General features: G+C 45.6%; 1 protein-coding gene across 1 annotated transcript in view; it reads right to left on the minus strand.

Annotated features, from left to right (window-relative positions):
• LOC126456377 (Down syndrome cell adhesion molecule-like protein 1) overlaps positions 1–20,498 on the minus strand; it is a 220,511-nt gene that overhangs the window by 31,203 nt on the left and 168,810 nt on the right. The window contains exon 5 of the mRNA XM_050092130.1: positions 8,796–9,079. Within this exon, the coding sequence (XP_049948087.1) occupies positions 8,796–9,079 (284 nt within the window). The remainder of the gene's footprint in view (positions 1–8,795; positions 9,080–20,498) is intronic.

The raw sequence follows: 20,498 nt of genomic DNA on the forward strand, positions 1-20,498 counted from the left end.
TCAGTCAAAATCACACAAACTACACATAGTTTCATGAACACTTGCACGAAGAACCAGACAATGCTAATGGCAGTGACCGTACAATACAGGGACGGATCACGAGTCAGCATACACAGCCAACCCATAAGCGATCGCCAGCCAAATACACGTCATCTGGCAGAACGACTGACCGACAACCAACCAGAGTTGTCGCGACTCCAATCATGTGTGTCAGCAACTGTCGGGTGAGTCGTGGCGGTCCGGACCTCACTGCTGCTGCGCCCCGATTGTACCTGTGCCGCGTGCCAACTCAAACACTGCCAGGTCCGAACTAACTGCTGACACGTTGCAACTCACTGGTCGACACACGACTGCCGGGAAGTAATAGCAATCTAGCAAAGACAATATGGCAGGGCTTATATCGATAAGCGCTGCTGCTGCCACTCATGGGCAGGCAAAGCAGCAACACAGAGACGCAAGTAATTGAAACTAACATAACGAGTTGGCAATACAGCAAAAACAGGATGTTAAATAAGAGATGGCACAAACACGAGCCACGCACAGCTGAATGAGCTGTTAAGCTGATTGTGCGACAATGCTCGCAGTTGTCGGCTCTTGCAATCTTCAGAATTGTTTGGATGATGTTTTCCCAAAAGTCTGATTGTATGGACTCTGAGAAATTCGGAACAGAAGAGAAACGAAGCATCTGAGATGTATTGCTGTAGAAGAACGTTGAAAATTAGTTGGAGAGGAGGCGAATGTATGGAAAACACTGAGAAGAAGGGGCATGATGATAGGATATGTACTGTATGAAGATATCAGGGAATAACTTCCATGGTACCAGAGGGAGCTATAGAGGAACACAGAGATTAGAATACAACCAATAAATAATTGAGGCCGTAGGTTGCAAGTGCTATTCTGAGATTAATAGGTTGGCACAGGAGAGAAACTGGTTTCAAAAATCACATCCATCACGTGGCCCAGAGATTGTGCTTGGAGCCGCTCCGTACGAACAAAAGGTAGCCATCCCCGTTTGTACTGTACAGCAGCTACGACTTCAACTCATCACTTAGTCTCGGTGAATTATTTGTGGTCATAAGTTTACTATGACAAACCAAACCAGTAGCTGCCAACAGAAACGAAAGAAATTGAGATTTAGGAGGTTACTGTTTTTCTCTTATATCCGAGTTACTTGGTGCTTTCGATTAATATTGTGACTAAGCAGTTCGAACCCCCCTCTCTCCCCCCCCCCCCCCCCCCCCCAATGAACTATGGACCTTGCCGGTGGTGGAGAGGCTTGCGTGCCTCAGCGATACAGACAGCCATACCGTAGGTGCAACCACAATGGAGGGGTATCTGTTGAGAGGCAAGACAAACGTGTGGCTCCTGAAGAGGGACAGCAGACTTTTCAGTAGTTGCAGGGGCGACAGTCTGGATGATTGACTGATCTGGCCTTGTAACACTAACCAAAATTGCCTTGCTGTGCTGGTACTGCGAACGGCTGAAAGCAAGGGGAAACTAGAGCCGTAATTTCTCCCGAGTGCATGCAGCTTTATTGTATGGTTAAATGATGATGGCGTCCTCTTGGGTAAAATATTCTGGAGGTAAAATAGTCCCCCATTCGGATACCCGGGTGGGGACTACTCAGGAGGAAGTCGTTATCAGGAGAAAGAAAACAGGCGTTCTACGGGTCGTAGCGTGGAATGTCAGATCCCTTAATTGAGCAGGTAGGTTAGAAAATTTAAAAACGGAAATGGATAGGTAAAAGTAAGATGTAATGGGAATTAGTTAAGTTCAGTGGCAGGAGGAACAAAACTTCTGCTCAGGTGAATACAGGGTTATAAATACAAAATCAAATAGGGGTAATGTAGGAGTCGGTTTAATAATGGATAAAAAAAGATAGGAGTGCGGGTAAGCTACTGCAAACAGCATGGTGAACGTATTATTGTGGCCAAGATAGACACGAAGCCCACGCCTACCACAGTACTACAAGTTTATATGCCAACTAATTCCGCAGATGACGAAGAGATTGGTGAAATGTATGATGACATGAAAGAAATTATTCAGATACTAAAGGGAGACGAAAATTTAATAGTCATGGGGGACTGGAATTCGATAGTAGGAAAAGGAAGAGAATGAAACGTAGTAGGTGAATATGGAATGGGGTTAGAAATGAAAAAGGAAGCTGCCTGGTAGAATTTTACACAGAGCATAACTTAATCATAGCTAACCCCTGGTTCAAGAATCATGAAAGAACGTTGTGTACATGGAAGAAGCCTGGAGATACTGTAAGGTTTCAGATAGATAACATAATGGTAAGACAGAGATTTAGGAACCAGGTTTTAAATTGTAATACATTTCCAGGGGCAGATGTGGACTCTGACCACAATCTATTGGTTATGAACTGTAGATTAAAACTGAAGAAACTGCAAAAAGGTGGGAATTTAAGGAGATGGGACTTGGATAAACTGACAGAACCAGGGGTTTTAGAGAGTTTCAGGGAGAGCATTAGGGAACGATTGACAAGAGTGGGGGAAAGAAATACAGTAGATGAAGAACGGGTAGCTTTGAGAGATGAAACAGTGAAGGCAGCAGATGATCAAGTAGGTAAAAAGACAAGGGCTAATAGAAATCCTTGGGTAACAGAAGAGATATTGAATTTAATTTATGAAAGGAGGAAATGGCTACGTAGGAATGGCTAGAGGACAAATGTAAGGATGTAGAGGCTTATCTCACTAGGGGTAAGATAGATACTGCCTACAGGAAAATTAAAGACACATTTGGAGAAAAGAGAACCTCTTGCATGAATATCAAGAGCTCAGAGGGAAACCCAGTTCTAACCAAAGAAGGGAAAGCAGAAAGGTGGAAGGAGTATATAGAGGGTCTATACAAGCGCGATGTTCTGGAGGACAATATTATGGAAATGGAAAAGGATGTAGATGAGGATGAAATGGGAGACATGATATTGCGTGAAGACCTAAGTCGAAACAAGGCTCCGGGAGTAGACAACATTCCATTAGAACTACTGATAGCCTTGGGAGAGCCAGCCCTGACAAAACTCTACCATCTGGTCAGCAAGATGTATGAGACAGGCGAAATACTCTCAGTCTTCAAGAAGAATATAATAATTCCAGTCCCAAAGAAAGCAGGTGTTGACAGATGTGAAAATTACCGAACTATCAGTTTAATAATCCTCGGCTGCAAAATACTAACATGAATTCTTTACAAATGAATGGAATAACTGGTAGAACCGACCTCGGGGAAGATCAGTTTGGATTCCGTAGAAATGTTGTAACACGTGAGGCAATACTGACCCTATGACTTATCTTAGAAAATAGATTAAAGAAAGGCGAACCTACGTTTCTAGCATTTGTAGACGTAGAGAAAACTTTTGACAGTGTTGACTGGAATACTCCCTTTCAAATTCTGAAGGTGGCAGGGTAAAATACAGGGAGCGAAAGGCTATTTACAATCTGTACAGAAACCAGATGGCAGTTATAAGAGTTGAGGGGCATGAAAGGGAAGCAGCGGTTGGGAAGGGAGTGAGACAGGTTCAAAAATGGCTCTGAGCACTATGGGACTCAAGTGCTGTGGTCATAAGTCCCCTAGAACTTAGAACTACTTAAACCTAACTAACCTAAGGACGTCACACACATCCATGCCCGAGGCAGGATTCGAACCTGCGATCGTAGCGGTCGTGCGGTTCCAGACTGTAGCGCCTTTAACCGTTCGGCCACTCCGGCCGGCAGTGAGACAGGACTGTAGCCTATCCCCGACGTTATTCAATCTGTATATTGAGCAAGCAGTAAAGGAAACGTAAGAAAAATTTGAAGTAGGAATTAATATCCATGGAGAAGAAATAAAAACTTTGAGGTTCGCAGATGGCATTGTAATTCTGTCAGAGACAGCGAAGGACCTGGAAGAGCAGCTGAACGGAATCGACAGCGTCTTGAAAGGAGGATATAAGATGAACATCAACAAAAGCAAAACGAGGATAATGGAATGTAGTCGAATTAAATCGGGTGATGCTGAGGGAATTAGATTAGGAAATGAGACACCTAAAGTAGTAAAGGAGTTTTGCTATTTGGGGAGCAAAATAACTGATGATGGTCGAAATGGAAAGGCTATAAAATGTAGACTGGCAATGATTAGGAAAGTTTTTTTGAAGAAGAGAAATTTGTTAACAGCGAGTATAGATTTGTCAGGAAGTCGTCTCTGAAAGTATTTGAATGGAGTGTAGCCATGTATGGAAGTGAAACGTGGACGATAAATAGTTTAGACAAGAAGAGAATAGAAGATTTCGGAATGTCGTGCTACAGAAGAATGCCGAAGATTAGATGGGTAGATCATATAAGCAATGAGGAAGTATTGAATAGAATTGGAGAGAAGAGAAATTTGTGGCTCAGCTTGGCTAGAAGAAAGGATCGGTTGGTAGGACATATTATGAGGCATCAAGGGATTACCAAGTTAGTGTTGGAGGGCAGCGTGGAGGGTGAAAATCGTAGAGGGAGACCAAGAGATGAATACACTAAACAGATTCAGAAGGATGTTGGATGCAGTAGGTGCTGGGAAATGAAGAAGGTTGCACAGGATAGAGTAGCACTGAGAGCTGCATCAAACCAGTCTCTGAACTGAAGACCACAACATCAACAACAAGCAGTTCGGTCAAATATTAGAAAGATGTTCATTACAATGTTGTTCACAACTGGCAAGAACAACTTGCAGTTTTTGACGACACGTCGCCATGTGTGCCATGATAGCGCGGACTGTATTTGCACGACACTCGGATCTCTTCCACAAAATGCCGTGCATCGCTGCTGTGACTAGTCCTATTGTCACCTTAACCCTGTCACCCAGACATACAACAAGAGTGCGACAAACTTGCTGCTTCAAAAATCCCCACACGAAGAAGGCCAATGAGGCCACTTCCGGAGAGTCTGCAGTTCGTGGTCTAGTGGCTAGCGTTGCTGCCCCTGGATCATGGGGTCCCAGGTCGGCTTCCCGGCCGGGTAGGGGATTTTCTCTGCCTGGGGACTGGGTATTTGTGTTGTCCTCATAATTTCATCCTCATGGTCATCATTCGTGGCAGTAGATAGATTGCACTGTGTAAAAAATTGGACTGTGTAAAAACTGGAACTTTGTACGGGCGCTCATGACAGTGCACTTGAGCGCCCTACAAAGCAAACATCATCAACCATCAACTTACGTCGAGCGTCGTGGCCACAGCATTGATCCACCTCTCCTTCTTGCTTTGCGGAAAATTGATCGACCTCGTTGGAAATAGTATGCAGAGCTGATACTGGAAATTTCCGAAGATGACGCTTGTCTGTTGATACAGTCACCTAGCACAAGGCAACATTTCATGTCGGTGGGTTCATAAAAGGCACAATTTCAGCGTGTGCGATCTTCTCAGTTAAAGGTTTGAATATGTGGGACTGCCTTCTGAAAGTTCTTGTTTCATGAACGTAAAGTCGCCAGGATCACGCCGCTGTTCCTTAGTTGCCATCGGATGCTAGTTTTCAACAGGACGGTATCTCTTCCAATGTGCCGACTTTGTGTTCTTTTTTCTCTACAAAACATTTTTCCAGACCATTTGAGTGCGAGAAGCATATCAACGTTACAACTGCCGCGCTCACCAGACGTGATCCTAATGGACTTCTGAGTTCAGTGGAAGAAATGCTGTGTGGTTGATAGATTTGTTTCACCGCTGCTTCAAATATTGGAGAGTGTTTCCTATGGGTTTAAGATTGGATGATTAGCAGATCAGTCTATGTGTGATCGGATTCCTGAGTGTTGTGCCGCCCTGTAAACACAACTATTCGCATCTTGGGTGACGTGTCCACAGAACACTCATCACGAATATCTAGAAACAAGGACAACTGTTGGTCATTGAGAATACTGCGATAAGAAAAACACAATCACAAAACCACATTTGGCCTGCGGGTTTAACACCTCATTGGTCGGTCGGTCGATTCCATGCCTTGCATCATTTGAAAAGAGACAAATCCCTAATCATCAGACCACACGCTTCGAGTCAGCTATTCCTGTGTTATTTGGAGCACTGAAGACTTGCTGCTTTATTTGTTGCTGCGGCCAGTGACTTTTTGCGACGTGCCCGACTCCAAATGTCAATTGCGTGTAGTTCCCTTCGCAATGATCGCTCGAAAACTGTTTGCAATGCACCTGCATGTACTGACAGCAGGAGCTACGTCGAGTTTGAAACAAACTGTCACTGACAAGGCGTGACAATCGTATCCGGTCCCTGCCGGTTGGGGTCTTCTTGCGGTCACTGTTCTTACGCAGTGGTATATGGCTGTGAGAGCGGCACACCATTCCATGGTGGACAGTCCGCGTTGATGCAATAAAAAGAAAATGCTGATAAGTAAGGGTAGGACTCGCGCACCCAAGGTTCCGTACAAACTTAGTTATGTATGTAGGTGGTTCATCCAGCCCGGAAATCGAGAATTTTGACGGTTCTTGCCTGTTACTGGTATTGATACTGGTGAGCCGTGCGCGGCTAGTGTTCATTCCGTTTATTGTTTGTCATCTTCTGTTATCGTCCTGCCGCCTTTTATTCCATTTAGTGGCGTCAATAACTTCCTGCCTTACCTGACCATGAGTGGGAGCAGCAGCGCTTATCGATAGCCGGCCGAAGTGGCCGTGCGGTTAAAGGCGCTGCAGTCTGGAACCGCAAGACCGCTACGGTCGCAGGTTCGAATCCTGCCTCGGGCATGGATGTTTGTGATGTCCTTAGGTTAGTTAGGTTTAACTAGTTCTAAGTTCTAGGGGACTAATGACCTCATAGTGCTCAGAGCCATTTGAACCATTTTTGAGCTTATCGATAAGTGCTCTATTGTAATATCTCTTGAGCGCCCGATAGTATTTCCGGGTCGTCGTGTGTCAGAAAGTGAGTCGGGCACGGAGCAACAGTCGGGACGCAGCAGTCGGGTGGTGGTGGTTGGTGGTGGTTAGTGTTTAACGTCCCGTCGACAACGAGGTCATTAGAGACGGAGCGCAAGATCGGGTTAGGGAAGGATTGGGAAGGAAATCGGCCGTGCCCTTTCAAAGGAACCATCTCGGCATTCGCCTGAAACGATTTAGGGAAATCACGGAAAACCTAAATCAGGATGGCCGGAGACGGGATTGAACCGTCGTCCTCCCGAATGCGAGTCCAGTGTGCTAACCACTGCGCCACCTCGCTCGGTGCAGCAGTCGGGGACGGAGCACCAGTCAGGTGCGGACAGCCAGTGCTCGCCGTCCGCTGGCGATACACATGAACTGTTCGAGCTGGACGACCGTTGATTGGTCGTTCGGTCGGTCGTCTCGTCGGACGACGTGTATTTGGTCTTTTGACCGTTTGAGGGCCTCGTCAGTTAGTCACCTTGCCGGACGTACGTTGGTTCCTTCCTTGTGCAGATATGTCGTGCTCAATGGGCAAGAGTTACCTCTGCATGGTTGGGTCAGAGCCAGTGTGCCCGGGTCGCCGTGTCTCCGAATTACGAACGGACATCGAGTTGCGTCGGGTTGGAGCTGCAGTCAGCTTCGGACAGCCGTTGGCGACACACGTAACGCCAGTGGGAACGACCTGGGTTGGTCGTTCGATCGGTTGTCTAATCGGACGACGTGTATTTGGTCGCCGACAGCTTGTGGAAATTCTCTGTGTGTCGAACTGGTTCGTCCTTATTGTTCGTCTGTGAATGCTTTTACGATTTTGCAGGTGTGTTTACGTGGAACCGTGTGTAGCTTCTGTGATTTCCACTGAGCAGATCAATGTTGTCTGCGTACTGGAGTAGTCAGTCGGTCGGTTGAAATAGAGCAGCGAGTGTGTCGGGTGGAAGGGAATTGATTAGGTTGTTGGTTGGTTCTTCAGCCGTCCGTAGGTCGTGCTGCAACCTGATTGTGTAGTGTTACGCTTGGCTGTCTGTCTTACCTAAACTGTGGTTAGAGTTTCCTCCCCAGGCCGATCCTTGGAACAAAATGTTCAAATGTGTGTGAAATCTTATGGTACTTAACTGCTAAAGTCATCAGTCCCTAAGTTTACACACTACTTAACCTAAATTATCCTACGGACAAACACACACACCCATGCCCGAGGGAGGACTCGAACCTCCGCCGGGACCAGCCTCACAGTCCATGACTGCAGCGCCTAAGACCGCTCGGCTAATCCCGCGCGGCTAAAAGTAATTGATCTTGGCCCCTTTCCACAACCTGATCCGCTCTGTCGTGCGACAACTAGATTTTAACTGGCAATATATCAAAATATGTGGCACAAATTGCCGCATCTTTCTATTTCATTGACGTAGAAGCTTTTGCACACCGTCAAGGGATCGTAGATCTTAATATTTGACATAAATTCCAATTTGATACGTCTATCTGTTCCTGAGAAAAGATGTCTTAGCAGACGGACGGCCAGACAGTCGGATAACATGACAAAAACTTTTTCTCTTGTGATATAATTACAAATTAACAATTTTCAGAGTTTTTATGGTTACTTGTATTGTGAAACCTTGCTTCTTGCCGAATTTCATGATTCTAGCTCATAGGGAGGTACTCTGTAGCTTTGAATGAGTGAGTTTGCGACTGTCACAATATAAACGACCATATCTCCTTATGTCATATTATCATGTCTTCAATGCGGTGGTTTTGTACAACAGACTGGGACATACTTCACTGCTGTGACTTACGTCAGCTATGAAGGCTGACATGAGCACCTGATACTAGATCTACACCACCTGTAGCGCTCCAGGGCGACCAGTCGTCTGCTCGTCTGAGGCGGTCTCCTGATCTTCGCATAATCACTATCGGAAGTTGCGTACCTGGTGCGTGACGGAGCCGACGGCGTTGGTGGCGGAGCAGACGTAGCGCCCGCCGTGCTCTGGCGCCAGGGCGGACACGTTGAGGTAGCTGAGGACGCCGTCGGCGGTGACGCGGTTGCTGACGGCGACGCGCTCCCCGCCCGGCGACGACTCGAGCGGCGCGCCGTCCAGCGCCCAGGAGACGGCGGGCGCCGGGGAGCCCGACGCCTCGCACTGCGCCGACCACGCAGAGCCGGGCGCCAGCGTCGCGTTCGCGAACGTGCGCAGCAGCACCGGCGTCGCGTCTGTAGCAAGTAGCCGCGTTATCGTCCTATTTCACTGGCACAACGGCATTCATTGTGCGCACTTGGTTCAAATGACTCTGAGCACTATGGGACTTAACATCTGAGGTCATCAGTCCCCTAGACTTAGAACAACTTAAACCTGACTAACCTAAGGACATCACACACATCCATGCCCGAGGCAGGATTCGAACCTGCGACCGTAGCGGTTGCGCGGTTCCAGATTGTAGCGCCTAGAACCGCTCGGCCACACCGGCCGGCACTGTGCGCACTGTTTACTCACGAGCATAAAGGTTACGTTCTAGATTAATTTATTTTGAATGTTTCAGTTGAGCAGAGGTTGAAAATAACGCTTATTGTGAATTACTTTATTTTCACACGACCCGTTTCGGACTTATAAAACCATCTTCATGTGTCGTAGCTATGCTGTTATCCCCGAGCGCCGCGTGTACATGCCGGCACGATAGCTCAGCGTGTTCAGTCAGAGGGTTAGCTACCCTCTGTAATAAAAAAAAAACTGAGTTAACCGATCAACGACGAACTTAAACGGGTGTCTTACGATGTCCGCCCCGAGCAGATGCAACGAACGAAAGTGAAAAAAATGAGATTTTTTTTATTTTTAAAAAAAAGCGCCGCATGTACGAGGCGCGGTGTGCTGCCTATGAGCGCAGAAGAGGGAGAGCGACTCAGGGGAGCCAAATCTCGCTCTCCATAAGTCGACGAACCATCTCGCCACTGTCTCTGCTGATATGTCCCTGAGGAGAGTGGGGCCTCCACCTATCAAGTCGTTCGGTCGATGACTAAGAGGATATAACGAAATCCGTTAGATTCAGGTAGTGGACCCACTAAATCTTTATGTGCATGGACAAAATGGCCCTTTGGGACAGGGAAGCTACCTAATGGTGGCTGGATGTGTTGTCCTATCTTCGCCATCTGGCAAAGAACGCTCCCTCGTGTACAAGTGGCACAATCCCTCTTCATACTGGGCAACGCATAATGCTGCGCTCGTAGGCAGCACACCGCGCCTGGTACACTCGGCGGTGGAAGACACAGCACAGCTACGACACCTGAGGATGGGCTTATAACAGTCCGAAACCGGTTGTGTGAAAATAAAGTAATTCACAACTGGAGCGGTATTTTCAACCTCTGCTATAATGCTCAGTTGCGGATGTTCTGCCAACAGGATTGTTTGTGTTTCAGTTGAGTTGGACTGCCACAAGCACATCTGAATAAAATACCATAAATAAAACAACAGACATCCAATGAGAATATGTTAATGAAATATATCTCAACGCGACTAAGGTTAAATATAATATGATTCCTCACCCTCCCCCCGCCCCAGAACTTGGAAAACAGTGAAGCTGCCAAACTGATACTCCAGTAGTTACATGCATGTGGGATACGCTTATTAAAATTTTATATGTATGCGAGGTTATTTACAGCATTTTCAGCACAGAAAAAGGTCATTCCTACAGATGAAGAATGAATGTGAGTAAATGAATGCTATTGGTTGTGTCTATCGTTACTGAAACTTTTCAGCTGGTGATCGTCTCACGCAACTTCTCGTAAATTGCGTCTATTAAGTAGATTTTTTAAATTTATCACGAACAGTCAGACATTGCTATATTCTTTCGATCACTAACTTGTGGAGCTGTGGCGCTACAGAACCATTGTGGGAAGCTTTTCGCACAGCTGAGAGATTGGTAGAGCACATACAGTATCAGATAAAAAAATATCCTGATATTTATTAGCAGATATTAATGTGGGAATATCCTTCCCTTTGCCTTACTGAAGACTTTAAATGTGATAGGTACGCTTCCAGTGTGGTGTGTGAACGCCTGTGGAAGGATGGAAGCCAATTCTTCCTCAAGAAATGAAACCAGAGAAGGTGGAGATCTGGAGCGAAGTCGACGTTCTGACTCCTCCCAGAAATGCTCCAGATGGTTCAAGTCAGGACTCAGGGCAGGCCAGTTCATTTCAGAAATGCCGTTGTCCACAAACCATTGTGAGCCGTGGTAGGCTCAGGCTATGCGTTGGATTAAACCTTTGTTTCTATACTGTGTGTAGCCTCCGGCGGTTATCACAGTTATGCTGTTATCCTGTCTTTCCGCGGGTGGCAGCAGCAGTGTGTATCGATATCCGCACCTTGGACTACCTTTGACCTGGCGCTTATAGTTTCCAGCTGGGCTGTGTGCGGGCATTTGGTCGGTTGGCGTGGAGCAGCGAGGAAATCTCTGCGGCGCCTAGTTTGGCTGAGCCCGCTGGCAGCCTCTATGCGGTGTCGGAGTGTGTTGTGCTGTTCCTATTGCTACGATGTTCGTGGCTCACCGACTCTGGACATGAAGGTTGAGTTTTGACGTAATCCACCAGCAGGTCACGACTGTTCACATTGTGTCGTTTGGAGTTCGTGGTCGACTGTTGGGATATTCCCGCGAGCAGCACCGTGTGTTTTCAAGTTGGCAAATTTTAGTCATCCTCTAGTGGAGTTTAACTGTACTTGGTTATTTGAATTGAAGTGCACCAGCGGAATCTTCTGCCTTGTAGCCGTTAACGTTCCGGTTACCTGCCCTGACCATTGACGTAAATCCAGGCAATGTATTTTCCCCATCGTATCGTTGCTGTCCAGCACGATGTTACTTTGACAGATCAATGTATAATTGGTTGTGGGCGCCAATACCTTGTACGTTGTTCCATTTAACTTCCTGTTGTGTGCTAGTCGGGTGAAACGGAGGTTATCCTGCTGGTGGGTCCATTGACTGTCTGTCGGTTTGATAGTCGTCGTATCGACAATGATTGGGCTGACTGCCTGTCCCACCTAAGCGAGCGTTAGTGTTTGAATTCCAGGCCGACCCTCGGAACTTCTGAGCCCCCTTGAGTGCACCGCCATTTCTTGTTTGTTCTTGTTGTTTGTACTTGTATGGCTTCTAGCCGATTTTTAGATTAAGGTTGTTTGGCCTTTAAGGGGTCAGATTGTTTGGACCTTCGGCCGATTTTGAATTAAAGTTGTTCTGCTCTTAAGGTGTTAGATGGTTTGGGCCTTCAGCCTAATTTAAGAACTGTTTTTCGTAAAGCCTTTGGCATTTTTTAAAATTAATTTATTGAGCCTTAAGTGTTGGGCCTTCGGACGATTATGAATTTAAATTGTTTGCTCTTAAAGTGTCAGATTCTTTGGGCCTTCAGGCTAATTAAGGAACTGTTTTTAGATAAGGCCTTGCCTTTTAAATTTCTGATTTTGATTGAGCTTTAAGTTATTGGCTTTCAGCCGTTTTTAAATTAAAGTGGTCTTGCCATTAATGCATGAGATTGTACTGCGCATTCAGCCGCTAATTAAGTTCCAAAACTGAAGCTGTGTTTTTTTTTTAATTTTTTGCCTCTTGAAATGTTTGATCAAATAAAAGGTTGATTGTTCGAGTGTAACTGACAGCCGCTTATTTTGGCCCCTTTCCACAACTTGTGCCACCTGTCCTGTCCTGCGGGTTTAGCAGGGCGTCTCACGTTGCCCCACAGATGCAGATTTGTGACAGGCTACACTATCGACCCGAGACAATCATCGCCTCCGAACTGTTCCCCTACTGTATGCGGAACACAATGCCGTAAAATTTGTACACATTCTTCCGCATTTGGCGTTTTCTTAAGCGCTGTAAGAGAACCACACCCTAAGCACGAAAAACAGTCCCACACCGTAACACCACCTCCTGTGTACTTCAATGTCGGCACTACACATGATGAAAGGTGACGTCCTCCAGGCATTCGACAAATCCAAACTCTTCTCTTGTTTTTCCATAGGGTACAGAGTGATAATGCCTCCAAATTGCTCGTTTCCAGGCATCCACTACCCAGTGGCGGCGCTCTTTACACCACCACAAGTCTCTCTTAGTACTCACTATAGAAAAATGGGGCTGATGAGAAGCTGCTCTGCCTCTGTAAAAACAGTTTTTTAATTCCCTATGCACAATCATTCCGCAAGTAGGACTGATGGTAGTACTTTAGAACTCACGACCAATTCCTCCTGTCGATTTAGTGCAAATTTTTACAGCCACCTTCCGCAATTCTAGAGGGTCCCTCTCCATCAGTTCATGTGGTCTGCCTGGTTTTGTGCAGCTGCAGTTGTTCCTTGGCGTTTGTATTTGACTATCACGTCGCAAAAAGTCATCGTGGACAGCTTTAGAAGCACTGATATGTCCCTAATGGATTTGTTACTCGGGTGACTCCAAAGATTAGTACACTCAACTCTCCTGACCGTTCCACTTTGGTGTTGGTGCTTCTATACAGACAAAACAATACTATCCGCCTCCTTTTATACTGGTAGGTCCGCCTTTCGATGCGACTAGCGGTAAATTTCGCATTAAATGGGGTGTCCGGATCCATTTGATCAGGTAGTGTACGTAGAATGGAATGGGAGTTTAATCATCTAATACTGATAACGTCATGAACATCTCACAGAGTAAGATTAATATCGGACTGATACTTCATTTTCTAACACTTCCCGTTAGTGAATATTATATTTTTCTATGTGGAAAGAGAAATTTTGGGCAAAAGTGAAGGTTTCTTCTAATTACGTACGTTACAATTTTCATCTGTTGTTTCTTCCTTGAGTTTACTCTGTCTTATCCAACATTATTATACAAAAACTCGAATTTTATGATTGCTCCTGAGAAAAACCGTCGTGATGGAGTCGTGTATTCGCCTTTAAGCTAGGAGATCTGTAATAGATAGTTGTGGCTGCCATACTATAATTAGGTTTCTACACAATATGTTACGTATGAGATACTGCCAAGTGATCCACAGCAGTTCATTGAGCAGACAGAAGAAACTTAATAATGGTGTTCCACAGGCTTCACTTTCGGCACCAGTTGTGTTCAAATTTTATAAATCTGATGTCGCTGAAATAGAGTCAAGGAATATGCGGACAATCCGATTTTGGCCACTAAATAGAGAAGTTGAAGCAACTGAAGAGATGCTTTCCACAGATCGAAATACAATGCATGAAAACTACAAAAAAAGAAGATTAACACCAAATCCAACGAAAACCGAAGTCCGCCGCTTTCAACTTAACAACCGAATCACCAGTCCAAGGCTGAACGTCACTGTTAATGGTTGAGTACTCCACCACCCAAGACTTAGGAGTAATTTCTTGATAGAATCTGGTCCTACCAAAAACACACAGAAAACGCCGCAGCAAGACTGATATCGCGTAGTAACACCACAAACTAGGAGGTACCTCCTGGGGCGCAATGGCTACAGATCTACGATGTGCTCCTTTAGGACTCGTGTACTCTGCTGCCGAATGCTGTGCTCCAGTGCGGCTTAATAGGCCACAGGTGAGAAAACTAGTTGTTCAGCTAAATACACTGCTGGCCACTAAAATTACTACACCACGAAGATGACGTGCTACAGAGGCGAAATTTAACCGACAGGAAAAAGATACTGTAGTATGCAAATGATTAGCTCTTCAGAGCATTCACACAATATTGGCGCCTGTGGCGACACCTACAACCTGCTGACATGAGGGAAGTTTCCAACCGATTTCTCATACACACACAGCAGTTGACCGACGTTACCAGGTGAAACGATGTTGTGATGCCTCGTGTAAGGAGGAGAAATGCGTGAGTTGTAGTAGACGAGCTTATTCAGCAAATCTACAAGATTTCTTTCAAGTGACAGAGGCAGCAGCCCTTGAATGGATTAAAAACTTAAATACTATTTTGTAGGTTTAATGTTTTAATTCTACTTACTTTGTAAAATTATACAATTTATGTATGCTAGTTACACTTCAGTATTTATTTGCATACGCTAAGTAAATAAATAATCATACAATTTTTTTTTACATATGATGCTACTTCACTCAACAAATGCCGCAGATAGCCGGCCGCGGTGGTCTCGCGGTTCTAGGCGCGCAGTCCGGAACCGTGCGACTGCTGCGGTCGCAGGTTCGAATCCTGCCTCGGGCATGGGTGTGTGGGATGTCCTTAGGTTAGTTAGGTTTAAGTAGTTCTAAGTTCTAGGGGACTGATGACCACAGCTGTTAAGTCCCATAGTGCTCAGAGCCATTTGAACCATTTTTTGAAATGCCGCAGATAATGTATAATTCATCCCTTAAATACAGTGCAGATATCTGACAAACACTTGATCGTAATGGAGAATGACAGAGAAGAATAAAATGGTTTTATACCTCAACGAGATGATGGTTTGTATTTCAGAACTTATTTTACCCTACAGCCAGGGTGCCCACTGCATGGTACTTACAGTGCAAAAATGTGATTTATTTTGTTTCAGTTTGTTATCAGTTTTCCGACCAGTTTAAGAGGCCCATCCGACTTTGATAAAGGTCGGATTGTAGCCTATCGCGATTGCGATTTATCGTATCGCGACATTGATGCTCGCGTTGGTCGACGGATCCCAACGGCCTCGTATCTCTAGCAGTCGAGATGACATGCATCTTATCCTAATGGCTGTAACGGATCGTGCAGCCACATCTCGATCCCTGAGTCAAGAGATGGGGTTTTTCCAAGACAGCAACCATCTGCACGAATAGTTCGACGACGTTTGCAGCAGCATGGGCTATCAGCTCGGAGACCATGGCTCCGGTTACCCCTGACGCTGCATCACAGGAGCGCATGCGATGGTGTACTCAACGACGAACCTGGATACACGAATGGCAAAACGTCATTTTTCCGGATGAATCCAGGTTCTGTTTACAGCATCATGATGGTCGCATCCGTGTTTGGCGACATCGCGGTGAACGCACATTGGAAGCGTGTATTCGTCATCGCCATACTGGCGTATCATCCGGCGTGATGGTATGGGTTGACATTGGTTACACGTCTCGGTCACCTCTTGTGCACATTGACGGCACTTTGAACAGTGGACGTTACATTTCAGATGTGTTACGACCCGTGGCTTTACCCCTCATTCGATCCCTGCGAAACCCTACATTTCAGCTTGATAAAGCACGACCGTATGTTGCAGGTCCTGTACGGGACATTCTGGATACAGAAAATGTTCGACTGCTGCCCTGGCCAGCACATTCTCCAGATCTCTCACCAATTGAAAACGTCTGGTCAATGGTGGCCGAGCAACTGGCTCGTCACAATACACCAGTCACTACTCTTGATGAACTGTGGCATCGTGTTGAAGCTGCATGGGCAACTGTACCTGTACACCTCTGTTTGACTCAATGCCCAGGTGTATCAAGGCCGTTGTTACGGCCAGAGGTGGTTGTCTGGGTACTGATTTCTCAGGATCTATGCACCCAAATTGCGCGAAGATGTAATCACACGTCAGTTCTAGTATAATATATTTGTCCAATGAATACCCGTTTATCATCTGCATTTCTTCTTGGTGTAGCAGTTTTAATGGCTAGTAGCGTACATCAGTGAGGACAATAACAGGTTGGATAGGATTTACTCCTCTTCACTGGTTACCACTATTAGTCACCAGATCTTCGCAGATTTGATGACCTTTGAAGGAACATGAAAAATTGATTGAAACCGCCAAGCTCCCAATTCACTACGACGTGCCTGCAACTAGAATCAGACTATTAAAATACAAGCAGTTACCTGCCGAATTAGAAGAATCGTGCAAGCAGTGAATATCAACACGAGCAGGAAGTGGTAGGAAACTTAGAACAGCGTTGCCTATGAGAATATCAGTACTCATAAGACCTGATAGAAGACCAGCCGGAATGGAAGTACCCCGACATGCTTAGCCCATGCGGATAGCAGAGCTGTCTAACGCACGGCTTTCCGGAGTGGGAAAGAGCGCCTTGTCCCCGGCACGAATCCGCCCGGCGGACTTGTGTCGAGGGCCGGTGAGCCGGCTAGTGTGTGGATGGTTTTTAGGCGGTTTTTCATCTGCCTCGGCGAATGTGGGCTGGTTCCCCCTCTTCCGCCTCAGCTACACTATGTCGGCAATTGCTGCGCAAACAAGTTCTCCACGTACGCGCACACCACCATTACTGTACCACGCAAACATAGGGGTTACACTCGTCTGTTGTGAGACGTTCCCTGGGGGCGTCCATCGGGGGCCGAACCGCACAATAACCCTGTGTTCGATGTGGGGCAGCGGAGGGGTGAAGTGGACTGCGATAGTCGTCGTGGGGTTGTGGACCACTGCCGCTTAGGCGGGGACGGAGCCTCTCCGTCGTTTCTAGGTCCCCGATTAACACACAACATACAACATACAACCCCGAGATGCTTGGAAGACAATTAATATGGTTCGTGCATTCAATGACATCTGTGCAGAAAACCTCCATCGAAGGGGAAAGGTTTCATCTTCTCAACGCGACTCTGGAAATGGACCTCAGACCGTCAAACACCTTTAACGAGTTGCAGTAGACGAGCTTATTCAGCAAATCTACAAGATTTCTTTCAAGTGACAGAGGCAGCAGCCCTTGAATGGATTAAAAACTTAAATACTATTTTGTAGGTTTAATGTTTTAATTCTACTTACTTTGTAAAATTATACAATTTATGTATGCTAGTTACACTTCAGTATTTATTTGCATACTCTAAGTAAATAAATAATCATACAATTTTTTTTACATATGATGCTACTTCACTCAACAAATGCCGCAGATAGCCGGCCGCGGTGGTCTCGCGGTTCTAGGCGCGTAGTCCGGAACCGTGCGACTGCTGCGGTCGCAGGTTCGAATCCTGCCTCGGGCATGGATGTGTGGGATGTCCTTAGGTTAGTTAGGTTTAAGTAGTTCTAAGTTCTAGGGGACTGATGACCACAGCTGTTAAGTCCCATAGTGCTCAGAGCCATTTGAACCATTTTTTGAAATGCCGCAGACAATGTATAATTCATCCCTTAAATACAGTGCAGATATCTGACAAACACTTGATCGTAATGGAGAATGACAGAGAAGAATAAAATGGTTTTATACCTCAACGAGATGATGGTTTGTATTTCAGAACTTATTTTACCCTACAGCCAGGGTGCCCACTGCATGGTACTTACAGTGCAAAAATGTGATTTATTTTGTTTCAGTTTGTTATCAGTTTTCCGACCAGTTTAAGAGGCCCATCACGACTTCCTCTCCTATGTCACTCTCTTCATCTCAGAATAGCTCTTACAACTTACGTGCTCAGCCATTTGTTGTATATATTTTAGTACCACATTGAAGATGAAGGGAAAAGAAACGCAAAATGTATTTAAACTTCACTAATTTTAGTTCCACATTTACTAAAAACGAAAAGATGCAGTTAAATAATGCGATTCGTTGTACGCATGCCTGAAATACACGAAAACGGGAATTTTGAAGCAGATCACATCGTAGTTGGTTGTCGGCTTCAAACTCCTCAAATGACCTGTCTTGTTTTTGGAATCTAACCAGTGCAAATGTTTCGGGTGGACAGGTATATGTCGTCGTAGACAGGAACTGAGGTAGTATCGCAATGGTCTCAGTCCGACATTTTTGTCAACCACTATATGATTTTATACTTAAAATGCCTCTACCTTGTCTCATACATGTTCATAACCTGAAGTGTGTTAAAAAAGCTGACAGTCATCAATTATTAATTTTTCAAAGGAAAAATAAATAAATCTTGAAGGGGTCAGCTGAAAAACATTTTGATGTATCCTCTTTTTTCGTACAATAGTGTCCATGTCACACATTCAGCAATTTATGATTAATATCAACAGTTCGCACAGAGGTTCGCATTTGCATCGATGCAGCCATCTTGTTGTTATTGGAAAGATGCAAACAAACCTTTTTATACTTAAAATCTCTCTTTGAACTAACTGTTCATACTTTTTCAGAAATTATTACACGCCTGCTAGTATTAATAGCTGATCTCACTTAGTTGCAACATTTACAAATATCTTGATCAGACAGAACATTATCACCGCCGACCTACTACCGATATATAGCCGTCCAGGCGACAGCAGCGTCACCTGGCGATTAATGACTGCTAGTCAGACACGCGCACTGTGCATGCAGTACAGTGAGCGTGTTGTCCATGCATAGAATGGGGAAGGCGTGCGATCTATCTGAGTTAGACAAAGGGCAAATTGTGATAGCCCGGAGGTTCGGCACGAGCATTTCTGAAACTGCATGACTTGTCAGGTGTTCGAGGAGGGTTGCGGTGAGTGTCTTCAACACGTGGTGAAAACAAGGTGAAACAATGTCCTGACCTCATGAAGTTGGGCGGCCACCCCTTACTATAGATGTCAGGCGTCGTAAGCTGGCCAGACAGGTAAAACAGGACAGGCGGCGAACTGTGACGGAACTTACATCAGACATTAATGCTCGGCAGAGTAAAAGTGTGTCTGAACACACGATGCATGGAACACTCCTAACGATAGGCCTCCGCAGCTGACGACCAGTGCTTGTGCCAATGTTAACATCAGGACATTGGCAACTACGACTGCAATGGCCACGTTGCATGGTCTGATGAACCCCGATGCCTTCTCCGTCGTGCCAATGGGAGGGCGCCTCTCCATCGTCTTCCAGGGGAACATCTCCTTGACACCTATACTGCAGGACGGAGACAAGCTGGCGGTGGCTCCAATACGCTCTGAAGAACAGTCACTTGGACAACCATGGGTCCAGTGGAGCTCGTGCGAGGCACCATCACGGCTAAGGAGTATCATACACTGATTGCAGACCACGTACATCCCTTCATGCCGATTATGTTTCCCGACGGCAGTGGCATTTTTCATCAAGATAATCCGCCATGTCACAAGGCCAGGAGTGCGATAGAGTGGTTCGAGCAACACATTCGTGAGTTACAGTTGATGCTGGCCCCCAAAATCGCCAGATATGAAGCCAACCGAACACATCTGGTATGTGATTGAACGTGGCGTGAAGCTCGTCGCCCTCTCCCCGAAATTTACGGGAATTAAGTCACTTGTGTGTACAGCTGTGGTGCCAATTCCCCCAGCGACCTAACAAGGCCTCACTGCTTCCTTGATACGACGCACTACCGCTGTTATCTGTGCCAAAGGTTAACATACCGGCTGTTAGGTAGGTGTTCATAATGTTCTGGCTGATCAGTGTGTATTATCTATAGTCAGCCTATAAACAAATAACAGCCGTATAGTAGACACATGTTAGAGTATTAAGTAGCTGCAATTTTGAAAACACTTCAAAGTGTGGAAAACAAATGAAAAAGTTCGACCTCGTCCATCGTCTGCATAATTCACGGAGCACTTCGTTTCGGCTGACATCACTACTGCCGTCATAACGGCATAGTAAAAAAGTTACTTAGCAGTAGTTGCAGATTCGTATGCGCTTGAATCTGTATTTAGAACACCAATTCAGAAGTGAAGAGACTGTGTTCTCAACGGAACACTCAGTATATTAGGAAATGAGATTGCAAATTTTACTGTTCCGAAATAATGTCCAAATTAGTGAACTTTCTTCCCGTAGGAAACGACCGCTTTTCAAGATATGTAAAATATTGAAGGATTATGCAGA

The sequence above is a fragment of the Schistocerca serialis genome, chromosome 2 (genome assembly GCF_023864345.2).
Source record: "Schistocerca serialis cubense isolate TAMUIC-IGC-003099 chromosome 2, iqSchSeri2.2, whole genome shotgun sequence".
NCBI lineage: Eukaryota > Metazoa > Arthropoda > Insecta > Orthoptera > Acrididae > Schistocerca > Schistocerca serialis.